The sequence below is a fragment of the Stegostoma tigrinum genome, chromosome 21, assembly GCF_030684315.1.
Source record: "Stegostoma tigrinum isolate sSteTig4 chromosome 21, sSteTig4.hap1, whole genome shotgun sequence".
Taxonomy (NCBI): domain Eukaryota; kingdom Metazoa; phylum Chordata; class Chondrichthyes; order Orectolobiformes; family Stegostomatidae; genus Stegostoma; species Stegostoma tigrinum.
This window is the reverse complement of record NC_081374.1, coordinates 22,215,742-22,228,925: the sequence shown is the minus strand read 5'-3', so window position 1 is coordinate 22,228,925 and position 13,184 is coordinate 22,215,742. Positions and strand designations below refer to the sequence as shown.

The following is a 13,184-nucleotide window of genomic DNA, read 5'->3' as shown; positions in this document are numbered from 1 at the left end:
TGGGTGTTTCATCCTTAAATTACCTGCTAACCGTTTGACAACTTTGCTCACCAACATTTTTTGTTTCACGTACTCATTCAAAAAAGAGATCAGCAAAAGAATTCCACGACATGGAGAAATTACGAGTACTTTAGAGAAGCAGAATGTGGAAACATTCAACTTACGTCATTATGCCAAGAGACCATAAGAGAAAGTAAAGTTATCCTATTCATCAGAGTTGGAGCCAAACCCAAATACTCTTGATACTCTGATCTGTGGCATCATTCAATTCCAACTGTCCTCCTCCAGACTACATTTCCCTTGTGCTCTTTCCTACTTAATCTTTCCTTCTCTGCTACATGTTAGCTAGCAGCTGTGCAAATTAGTCATACATGGTACATTATGTTAATGGTAGAAACAGACAGGAGGGATCATGTGCTAAGTGGCCACAGTATTATTACTGACACTTTAGCGTGAATGTATTCCCACTGCCTCTGGTTCAAAATCATGGTTTTCTCACTGAAATGTTTGAACAAAAATAAAGGTTTATAAACCAAATCCTCTGAACATGTGTCTTGTGCCAGTGTAACCCTTTTTCTGTCATTGGAGTTTGGCCTGAATTACTACACAGGACTAACCTTTTCTATTTTGTTTAGCATTTGTATACATCTCCACAAGATCTCCTGACTGGCTTTCTTTCATGAGTGAAGACTTATCTGGACGGAAAAACGCATGCCCTAATTTGTATGTCATATATATTGCAATCAAACTTCGACAGTAGAAATATGTTCGTACTTTACCGGTAGGTACTCACGATCATTCATTGTTCACATTTTCACATGTCTAGGATTCACAATCTCACTATTTACTGAAGGTGAAACTGCGAGAATAGGCTCTGGATTTACTACAAAGTTGAAGTTTCATTTTCATGTTTAATGATCGTTCATAAAAATATCAAGTCTATTGTTTCCTCAATTATGGTGTTAGTGGAATTTCAGTGGATGATAACTTCTAAACATTTCTTGAGAAGAAAGTTGATGTTTCAAGTCTGAAGAAGGGTCCCGACATGAAACGCCAGCTTTCCTGCTCCTCTGACGCTGCCTGGCCTACTATGTTCCCCCAGCTCCAGATTATGTTATCTCAGACTCCAGCATCAGCAGTTCTTACTATCTCTAATCACTTCTTGGTATGCATTACTGTCCATAAAGGATTTATCTTGACTTGTTTTTCTCCTTCCTTTCTGAAGAAGATGGCTCACATTGGGTTGGAGTTATAGGTTTGTATACAGTAATTTTTGCATTCACAGTGAGAATTTGTATACTATTCAATTATATGGAGTATCCCAATCAAACCCAGTCTGATCACTTTGTGTTGACGATTATCACAGTTTGCAGGAATGTTCAGTAGATATATAAAAGCAAAATACTGCAGATGCTGGAAATCTGAAACAAACAAAATGTTACAGAAACTCAGCTTGTCTGGGGAATCTATGGAGTGAGTTACACATTTAATGTTCATAGTCAATTATGACTCTTTGTCAGAATAGTTCTGAAGAGTCATATGGCCTTGAAACATTAACTCAGTTTCTCTCTGCAAAGGTGCTGTCAGATGGGTTGGGTTTCTCCAGAATTCTCTGTCTATGTAGACGGGGGGTATCTGGAAAAGTTCCTTAACCCAGGTCATTGAGGCTAACGAGAGTTCCCTGGCACTGCTGCAATTGAGATCAGCTAACACAGCACAAGACAAACGACATCCTGAGATTACAATGGCCTAATAGTTAATTATTGCAATTAAAATGTACTATGCATATACTCACAAACTTAATACATCTGGCCTGTTAATGATTGAAAATGTCTTTACTTTTATCTTCAAAGAATTCTGGATTAATGTTTGAATACTCCGTTTTTGAAAATATCGCTTTAAAACGTTGTATACGTGTTATTCATGTTTACAGAAAAAGATAAATTTTACAGTTGTGCCATTTACAACAGTGCAAAGCTAATGCCAGCTATAATAGCAAAACTTAAGTAATTACCATAATAATGTTTCATGCTCATAACATCTAAAATTAAAAAGTATAGACTAAAGCACTCTTGAGACTCAGTCTGAAGTTTTTCTCATGTTTTATTTTGCTTTCTTTTGAAGGGATGTTTTCAAAGTAAGACAGACTCCATCATGCCAGAGGCAGGTGCATTGTAACCGGATCCATGGATAAGGGTTTTGTGTTTTACACAATTCACTTTGCAGCCATCTGCTGTGCTGCATGTATATGTATACATTTTGTGGATTTTTAGAACCTTTGGAAGTCTGCCATTGTGCTATGGTTTACAATACTTTTAATTCCCAATATGTTAACTTTTATCCTCCTGGATAAATCTGGTTCAAGTATACTAGCTCAAATATAGCTGTCGGTCAGAGGGTTAGGAAGAATATCTAATTCTTGCAATTCACACAACATTGAATGCTAATCTTCATTAAGGAAACTAAAGATGCCCTACTAGAAAAAGTTGATAAGTTGAGAGTAGTTAATTAGAGACTATACACATTAAATCACTACCCTTGGGAAATAAACATTTGTTTTTATTCATTCACGGATGCAGGCATCCCTGGCTAGGCCAGCAATTATTGCCCATCCCTAATTGCCAAGAGGGCTGTTAAGAGTCAACTGCATTGACGTGGGTCTGGTGTCACAGATAAGGATGACAGATATCGTTCCCTAAAGGAGATAATGGGAACTGCAGATGCTGGAGATTCCAAGATAATAAAATGTGAGGCTGGATGAACACAGCAGGCCAAGCAGCATCTCAGGAGCACAAAAGCTTGGCCTGCTGTGTTCATCCAGCCTCACATTTTATTATCTCGTTCCCTAAAGGACATTGGTGAACCAGATTTTTTTCCCCAACAATAGTCAATAGTTTCATGGTCAATTATCGATTTAGTAAGAGTGTACATCACATAATGAAACCTTCAAATGTATCCATAGCATTTTACAAAACACAAGGACAACCCCTGGCCCACATCACCTGTTGGAATATTCGCCTTTCAGTAAAAAGGTGACATATTTATTAACTGGAATACGGTATTCAGATTGGACACTGAATCTCAGTAAAGACACGCTAACCATATGAGAACTTAATACTTATGTCCACCCAGTCTCAGAAACAATTATTAACCAGTTTTATTTTCCGTCCTTAAACAAGATTGCTCTCAATTTGCCACATTTTCTTTAATAATGTAATTGCATGAACAAAGCAGAGCCTTAGTAAACTCTTTCTTGAAAATCTGCATAGCATTCACTATGTTTTAAACAATGAAACTGCAAAAGTTTGAAGCCCTTTCATGTTGGCCGTCTAGCGTACATCATGTTGGTTATTTTGTGTATTAAACTTTTAACAATTGCCTTTTGAAAATGGCCAAATGCAGATTTTCCTTGCTGGATCACGAACTTTCACTGCCTCTCCCAACCCCATTGTTATAACAGTTTTGAATCAGTTCTCCACACCATGCCCCCAACATTTCTTCATGCCTAAACAAACTCAGTGATAGGTGGTGTTGAGAACATGGTAATAAACTTTGCCTTGAATGGCAAGAAAGAGAAGTCAGAATCTGGTCTTCAGTGGGGAAGATCAAACTCCTTCATTCAAAGAAGGCTGCTTAATGCAGCTATTGATGAGAACTAAAAAGCTCAGGTAATTTATTAGCTGAAATTAGAATTCTGATCAACATACTGATTAGGTTTTGCACCTGTGACTGTACCTTGTTCACAGTTCTTGCCTCCAAATCCCAGGGGACACTCACAACTGAAGGTCTCCCATCTGTTCACACATGTTCCTCCGTTCTTGCACGTGCTTGAATCACAGAAATTCCACTTTGCAGAGCACCCTACAAAAGGAAAAATTATACACATCTCATTGTACCAACCCAATTATGGTAAAACACTGTCATCTATTCTTTAATTTCAAAAGTGAGAACTCAGCTAGTTTGTCATGGCAGGATGCATGATAATCCTTTTCATTTCAGAATAAAAGCATGTAATTTCTCCTTCCACAGGACTATTTACATTTCTGAAAGGTAAGCCACTAAAACAACTAGAATTAGATTTGCATTATAATGTAAGTAATACATTCCCATTTATTACAAGACATTAAATAAAACCAAAAGAACTCTGGATGCTGGAAATCGGAAATGAAAACAGAAGTTACTGGAAAAGTTCAGCAGGTCTGGCAGCATCTGAGAAGGGAAATCGGGTCCAGTGACCCTTTCGCAGAACTGATGGTACCTAGAAAAATATTGGTTTATATGCAGACGATAGGGTGGGTAGATGAGCTAAGGAGTAAATGATAGATGGGGCAAGAGTTGCCCATTTACCTCCTCCCTCCTCACTATCCAAAGGTCCAAACATATCCTTCAGGTGAAGAGGCACTTTACGTGCACTTGCCACTGTCTAGCTTACTGCACTTGCTACTCACAATGTGGTCTCCTGTGCTTGGGAGAAATGAAGCATAGATTGGGCAACCGCTTTACAGAATATCTACATTTTGTCCACAAAAAAAAATCCTGATCTTCCAGTTGCCTGCCACTTTAATACACCAGGGTGTTCCCTGGACAACATCCCTGTCTCAGGTTTGCTGCAGTGTTCCAGCAAAGCTCAATGCAACTTTCTGCTTGGGGATCCTATAGCCCACTGAACTCAATATCAGGTTCAAAAATTTTAGGGCCTGAACTCTCCCATGTCCTAGATCTCAATCCCACACACCAGGCCTTGTTATAATACAGTCTGTCATTATACACTACCTATTGTTAGCCACTAACAGTCTCCGTTAACACCTATTCACCCTCTAGCCAGATCATTATCCATTTCTTCGTCTGTCCAACTGCTCTCTTCTCTCTCTTTGGGTTCAATCCCCACCTATCATTTACTCCTTATCCCCTCCCCTGACCCTACCTTCTGCACATAAACCAATATTTTCCTAACTGCCATCAGTTCTGAGGAAGGGTCACCAGACCTGATTTCTCTGCACAGATGCTACGGGACCTGCTGAGCTTTTCCAGTAACATTCATCTTTATGACAAGACATTATTATTTTTGCCTTTAAATAAACTTTTCCTCACTCTGTTAGATTTTCCAATATGATATGGAAGCAAGGAAAAAGCTCCTACCATAGGTTCTAGCAATATTGTTCTACAAATATTCTAGCTTGATGACACAGTTGTGCTTGTCTTTTATAATTTCCTTTTCTGATGCTGCTCTATCCCTATGGCAAAGTCAGTACACAAATCAGTCCACTGGGAGCACCAATGTGTTACATCATGTTGTTTTCTCTAACTTACCTGACACAGTGCCATTATTTGCTATGAAATCAGCCATATCAATTTGCTGGTTATCGATAAATAGGTTTTTCATGCATCCCATAAATTCATGATTCTGAAGAGGAAAGTCCTCAGGCAAGTTTGGAACTCCACCAAGAAGCAAAGGACCTGTCAAATCCAGAGACCTGGGAAACAAAACCACAAAAAATAGACGAGGTTTCTCTTGAATTTTACCAGTTAGAGATGATCATGTATGGCCAAAGCCCATATATATATAAAACAAAGTATGAGAATGTTGCACAAATCTTTAACTAAAGCTTAACCATTTACTACGATGGAATCTTAATTAATGGCAATCATGGAACTGTGATGTGGACATCCCATAGTTTGCTCAATATTAATATTCATGAGGTGAGAATAACAATAAAGCAATATTGGTTGACTTTATGCATGAAAGAAATGAACAGCAATTCATAAGTGAAATATTACACATGCTTGACATACGCTGTTTTACCAAATAAAAATTGCAATGGATAATTCAAGTTAATGATCACTGACTCCTGCCAGAAAAGTGAGAATGTTTGGATACTCCTATGTCTAGCTGTAATTCGCTCCAATGAAATTGACTGTTTACAGTCATAACCAACACAGCAACCCGGCTGATACAAAATTTTAACTAGCAGGGTGCCCTATCTTTAGAAAGCAGAGAATCGAACAGGGTTAAAGAAGACAATTATTTGAAGGGCTAATGCAAGAGTTCTCCTTTTCATTGATCTGTTTACTACAATTGCATGACAGCAAAAAAAATACTTGCTACTGCTACCAAGAAATAAATACATAGCTCAAATACCTACCCGTGAGATATGTGAGTCGGTTAATTTAGTAGAACATGTTGAGGTTAGAAATGAAACTAATTCAACTGAAAGTGAAATGCTGCATTGCATGGAATTAAATTATGAAAGATGCAATGCATCTGAAACAGTGTGGCTGAGTGATATGTTATTTGTATCTCCCTGATTGTCATAGTCATAGGGTCATAGAGGTCTGCAGTTCTGAAAAAAGGCCCTTCAGCTCATCAAGTCTGCACCAGTCCAAAACAACCACCTAAATATTCTAATTCCATTTTTCAGCTCTTTGGCCACAGCCTTTTATGCCTTGACATACTGTTTGGTAAATACATAATTAAAGAAAACATTTGACAGTAAGTCACATTCACTGATTTTTCCATCTAGTCAATGTCAAAATATAAGCAACTACGTAATTTACAAGTTCCACATTATAGTGCAATTGTGGATATCATGCAACATTCCTTAAGGGCAACCTGAAACACTGTGGCAAGGGTTAACTGTGAAGACCTGTACCTCAATTTGTCCACTATTTCACACCAATGCTGTTGATGATTACCATTGCCATCATTGCAAGTGTCATACTACAGGCGTTTTTCTTTCCTTGGAGCTAATTTGATCTTTGCACCTTCCAACTGGCTAAAGTTAGAACTATAGCCAGCAGTGTGTTAATTCTCGACAAGTTTCTTTGCCTCTGGCTTCCAATGACCTTCCCTTTCCTCACCGTGAGCAGCTATATCTTCAGCTATCTAAAGCCTACTTGCTTAATATATCTTCTTCTCCACCTCCCTCTCTTCCTTCATGATTCTTCTAATAATCGTCTCCTCAAATTAAGCTTCTGACCATGCTTACTTTACAGTTTGCATTTGTGTCTGTTTTCCTTAAACGTTTTTGAAGTCTTTTTGGGATAATTCTGTTAAAAGAGTGACAGTATTTCCAATGGGTTGACTAAAGTTGAAAAATTTTGAGTAGTTCATTGTGCTGGTTGAATCAACGGAGTAGAAAAAAAAATTTTAAGATGTTCATATTAGTTGTGACAACAAAGGTAAGAATTCTCGTGGGCTTATTTTTTAAATTTTAAAATAATCTTACTTTTTTGATCCAGATTGCATTCCTTGAGCTGAACAGGAATAATTCCCAATGAAACTGCCAAAGCGCAACGCAACAGAAGTATCACAGTCGTCAACAGTAACCACAGCAATCTTTTGCTCAGAAGGTCCTTGAGGAACACCTGATTTCCCAATAACTGGCTGTAGAGAGAAAAAAACAGAAATACCACAGTATGGTTTGAATGCTATGATTTATGCAGGAGTGTATGACAAAGAAGAAATAAGATTCAGATTGCGAGTACTATAAGTGGTAAGCCAGTTGGCATTCATGCACCATTAAATTCGCAAACACTTTACATCATCCCAAGCAAGTTCCGGCCATACAGGCTAGAAATGCATACAATCAGAAGCATTTTCCATAATTCAGTAACCTTAGTGCTCAAAAAGGAATTCAAAATGTTTAATTATGATGTCAACACAACAGCCTGATGCCAATTACAAGAAGTCAGCAAAATAAAACTCTATTTTACTAAGTGTCCTTAGATAGATCCCAGAAACCAGGAGAAGTGTTTTTTGTCACATTCTGCCTTTGCTAAGGTTGAAATGTGTTCTGAAAATGTGATGCATTAATTGTGCGCTGTCAATTACTGAAAATTACTAATGTGAACAATCCTATTCTTAAACTTCAGTGTAAGACACCAGCTTTAATTTTGGAGTTAGGATTCTCAATCAGACTCCTAACCTTCCAAAGAAGCAGTTGAATTAAATCATAACAGAATCATACTTTAGTGATCTTTATTAAAACAGATATATTGTGAGACCACATCAGAAAAACTTAATTATGTACAGAAAACCAAATTATGTGCAGAAAACAGCCAAAATTATTAAGTTTATGTTTTTGGTTTTTACCATATGTTTTATCTTGTCCTTACTGATTACATTTGTATTAAAAGATTCAAAAATGTGATTTTCATAAGCAAACTTGAAATAATCTGCTAAAATGACAGGGTAGTGGTTACAAAAACAATCACAAGCCATTATAATCCTTTATTGAAGGTTTTGTGTCATACAATATACAACTGAACTGCCTCAGAAAAATTTGGGTCCTTCTTCAAATAGTTTGATCCTTGAATCAAGGATCAATCAATTGACAGAATATTTCTAGTATTCTTTTCTGATTGTCGCCCTGTCTCAATTGCATGAGACTCTTTGCCTGGCCTTGAGGTCTATCCCTTCCTGCTGGTCCCTTTGTTCTGCCAGTAATAACTTGCTCCAGTTGAGAGCTAGAAGGTAAAGCTGAAGTGCCAGCTCCATCCTTTTGTTATATGAATAAGAATGACACTCTTAATATGGCATTGTTCAAATAATTATAAATGTGTTACTTACTTATAATAAAACTTATAATAGGTGCGGGGGCCTGGATTTGGAGGAAACATTGAAACTTGGTTCTACATTCTATTTCCATTCCCTTGATTCTCAGTTTTTAACTCATACTCTGTGTCTTTCATATGCTTCCTTTGCTTTTCTCTCTGAATATCTCTGTGTAGTTCACACAGATCATTTCTTAAGGGAGGATGCCAACGTTGGTACCCTTTATTTATTGTGAGAATGAGGAGAGCCTCTGCTGGGAGAATGGAATGTGCTGCACAGGTCATTGATGTAAACCTCACTTCTGAGAGACAGTGAATGCATGTATTTGGTATACTCCAACAACAATTGATATTAATATGTCACCTTTTAAAGTAGTGAAACATTATTGAAGAGTTACACAGGAGTACTGCCAACAAAACTTGACACTGAGACACTGGAATATTCAAACAGATAAGCCAAGGTTTGATCAAACAGGTAGGCCTTAAGGAGCATTGTAGGAGGACAGTGAAGTAGAAGTAAGGAGGTTTAGGGTGGGAATTCAAAATTGTCAAGAAAATAGTGATTGGAATCATGATTGTTGCCAGAACCGGAGCAGCACATTAAGAATTATAGAACTGAAAGTGGAGATTAAGGGAGGGGTGGTGCCATGGTATGATTTGAAAACAAGTATAATTTAATAGAAAACTATGTTTATTTGTCAAAAGAAACACAGAGCTCTCACTTTGCTTTACTAACAGATATGAGACATTTCTGAAAATTGCTTCAAATTGGAATTTCATGATATTAATATAAAATGCCCTCTTCAAAACCACTTCAGATTTTGATTTCTGATTCTTGCCATTCCAAGCACTTTCACAACTGTAGCTTTTAAAGTGCAGTGATTTTGTTGTCAATTAAATAATTCATGCTTACAATGCCATGCTTTTTTACCCAAAATAGAGGCTGACTCCAGTAAGAAATGATTATTTTTCTTGCATGACACGCACCACATATTATATCTTTTCTTGCTTACCTTAGATTGATCATGTATCACGTACCACTGGGAAGTCAGGCTGCCCACTTAAAGCTCTTGCTAATCCCACTCTACAGCTCATTCCTAATGCATAAATAACAGCTTGTACTCAAATCTGTCCTTTCCTTGACATCCTGCAATTAGCAATTCACATCATCTGAAGTCATTCACAAAAGCCCACATCGCACTACTTTTGCCACAATGGATGAAGTCATCAAAACACAGACACACTAGGGGCAGGATTTTTCAAAAGGTAGGCATTCCCATCCCATCACTTCAAGAGTCAGAGAAATGAATGCCTTCCCAATGATCACAATAACTCTGCAGCCTTTCGATGCTCCAAGTGAGATTGGAAGTTGGTACTACAAAGCTGCCAGCTCGTGGCAGCAGTGACCAGGGCTGGGACTACAAGCAGTCTCCAAATTCTAAATCCTGGAGCTCAGGGCCAAACCAATGTGAGCATATTGCTGCAGGGAGGCAGGAGTGAGGGTGACAATATTGGTATAGGGATCAGAGGACTTGATGGAGCGGCCAGGAGAGAAAGTTGTATATATAGGGGACAGACCTTTGATGAGATGGGCGGGGATCAATGTGGAAAGTGGGCCCTTAACAGGTTCCCCATCCTCTTCCGGCTAGAGGATTGAACAATATGGCCAAGGTGTGGCAGGAAGCAATCCTTAAGTAACCAACGATATGTCAGATCAGGACACAACTGGGCTAAGGTAGTGGTTGCCTTGGATCTTGCTCTCCCTATGTAAAACTGTGGATATTTTGGGGATGATTGAATAGTGTTAGGAAGGCTACCGCTGGAAGTCAAGAGCTCTTCTGCCTACTGGGGACCATCAAATCCTGTCCTAGATCATTATTTGCTCATAGTCTAATTTATTAAAATACATTTGGTGTGTGCGTCATGCCGCATTATCCCAAAATAGTGTAACCCTAGTGCACATTCATCAAGCAAATGCCCAGGGTATAACATTTGTAACTTCCATATACCTTGCGTATAGTGATAAGAAAGCATGTCTCATTTTGTGGAACACTGCCTAAATAGATACCATTAATAGAATCTGAAGGCATGTATCCCTTCAGGGTAAACAAATAAACTGACATTTGTTGTCCAGTGCAGGTTAAGATGGTTAACTAATTTGAAAATAATACAGACCAACACTATTTGTCAAGTTAGCTAAGGCTATTAGCTCAGGTTCAGCAGTGTGCCTTAAATTATTACATATACACTGAATTCACTTTTTGCCTGTCACTGTTTGCACAGCATCTATGCAATGATTTTCTTAGCATTTACAAAATCATTCATATGCTAATATATGTACAGAACTGGGAGTTATTTAATCAAATGTTATGCCTTTATAAAAATAAGCTGGCCAAACCATTCTCAAAAATCTATTTACTGATATAAGTAACAACCACATAAATTATATCAAGGGACAATATCCCCATACTTGTGGGGATGACATAACTGTGAGAAAACTAATTTGTCCCTCTTCTGTTGCTGCAATGACCGTAATGTGCATCTCTGCAAAGCAAGAATTATTCATGCTGAAAAAATACCATGTGTTTTATGGAGATTTGGAATCTTGGAATGTTTATTTTATAAATGTTGTTTGCCAAAAGACTCCCTCCATCATAACTCAATGCTTACTAATGTTCTTTCAGTGTGATCAACTACAAGTGGCACTGGCCCATTACTTTATGTTTTTGCATTTAAGCAACCTATTAAGTTTAATAATGTACAGTACATTCTGTTACTGGGAATATAAACCTTGGAAGGTTTGCATAATTCATTCTTTTGGGTACATACATTTCAGACCTCAATCCCAATGCTGCTTTCAATGCCACACACCAGGGGGTAATGAAAGAAGTCTGAGGTGATTAATCAATATACCTAACCTTCCTATAGGAGATAGGTTTTGTATCAAGCCCTTCAATTGCTCAGAGGTGCAGTCAAGGAATTTAACAAGTGCAAAATCACAGAAACACCCTCCCCCACCCTGATTATACTACAAACTGTTGTTGTTAACCAATTTCACAGAGCATTTATAACTTGGTTGACTGGATTCCCAGGGATTTTGTATTACTTTGCACTCCCAATGTCCCATTAGATTACATCAGGCAATTTCTGTAAAACAATGCGGGAATGTATTTTCATTAATACAGCATCTGGGTCTCAATATGTCACAGTGGAACTCAGAATGGCTGGCTCCCAATCTAAATGTACAAAAGAAGAAAACAATCAAAGATTCAGGAATAGAAGCAGCTGTAGGTCATTTGTGTAGATCCTTTGTGCTGGCTCCGCCATTCAAGAGGATCCTGGCTGATCAGGCTGTGACCTTCCCTTTCTTAGGGTGGCATGGTGGCTCAGTGGTAAGCACTGCAGCCTCACAGCTCCAGAGACCCGGGTTCGATTCCAGCCTCAGGCGACTGTTTGTGTGGAGTTTGCACATTCTCCCCATGTCTGCGTGGGTTTGCTCTGGTTTCCTCCCACAGCCCAAAGATGTGCAGGCTAGGTGGATTGGCCATGCTAAATTGCCCGCAGTGTTCAGGGGTATGTGAATGATAGGTGAAGGGGTCTGGGTGGGATGCTTCAAGGGGCAGTGTGGACGTGATGGGCCGAATGGCCTGTTTCCACACTGTAGGGAATCTAATCTAATCTAATCTAATCTAATCTTGTCCAGGGTGAAGGACATAGAAGAAGGTGTTCAGGCTCTAAAATTATTGAACTCGATTTGAGTCCTGCAGGGTTCACAAGTAGAAAATGAGATGCTGCTATTCCAGCCTATGCTGAGCTACGTTGGACTATTGCAACATGCCTAAGACAGAAACAATGGCCAGGGAACGCTGTGGTGTGTAGGAGTAGCAGGTAAGGAAGCCTCAGGTTATTCTTCTGAGCAGAATATAGGTATCCCATGAAGCCCACTGCTTCTTGCCTGTTCTTCCTCCATGGAACTCTTCCTAACTCGACTTAATATTTTTATCTCCCTTGTTGATGCCCTCACCACTTGCGTCTGCAAATCTTTTGACAATTTATTTCCAGTGAGCGAGCAGCCAAACAACTCCTTTTCACTACAGACATGCAATCCTTTCACATGTCCATCCCTCAACAGGATGGTCTTAGAGCTCTCCATTTCTTTCTGGAAAAAAGGTCTGGACCATCCCCATCCACCACCCTCCTGCGTCTGGCTAAGCTTGTCATCACTTTGACCAATGTCTCCTTTAACTCCAAGATAACAAAGTGTGTAGCTGGATGAACACAGCAGGCCAAGCAGCATCTCAGGAGCACGAAAGCTGACGTTTCGGGTATAGACCCTTCATCAGAGAGGGGGATGAGGAGAGGGTTCTGAAATAAATAGGGAGAGAGGGGGAGGTGGACTGAAGATGGATAGAGGAGAAGATAGGTGGAGAGGAGAGTATACATGGGAAGGTGAGGAGGGGATAGGTCAGTCCAGGGAGGACGGACAGGTCAAGGAGGCAGGATGAGGTTCATAGGTAGGAAATGAAGGTGCGGCTTGAGGTGGGAGGAAGGGATGGGTGAGAGGAAAATCAGGTTGGGGGGCGGGGGCGAGCTGGTCTGGTTTTGTGATGCCATGGGGGGAGGGGGCGAGC

General features: G+C 39.2%; 1 protein-coding gene across 4 annotated transcripts in view; it reads right to left on the bottom strand.

The window, feature by feature from the left end:
- The window catches only part of celsr2 (cadherin, EGF LAG seven-pass G-type receptor 2), a 303,561-nt gene that overhangs the window by 85,627 nt on the left and 204,750 nt on the right, over positions 1–13,184 (bottom strand). For all 4 annotated transcript variants that reach the window (XM_048553018.2, XM_048553017.2, XM_048553019.2 and 1 more), the window contains exons 6-8: positions 7,227–7,384; positions 5,311–5,474; positions 3,736–3,861 (exon numbers count right to left, since the gene is read on the bottom strand). In XM_048553018.2, coding sequence (XP_048408975.1) covers positions 3,736–3,861; positions 5,311–5,474; positions 7,227–7,384 — 448 coding nt within the window. The remainder of the gene's footprint in view (positions 1–3,735; positions 3,862–5,310; positions 5,475–7,226; positions 7,385–13,184) is intronic.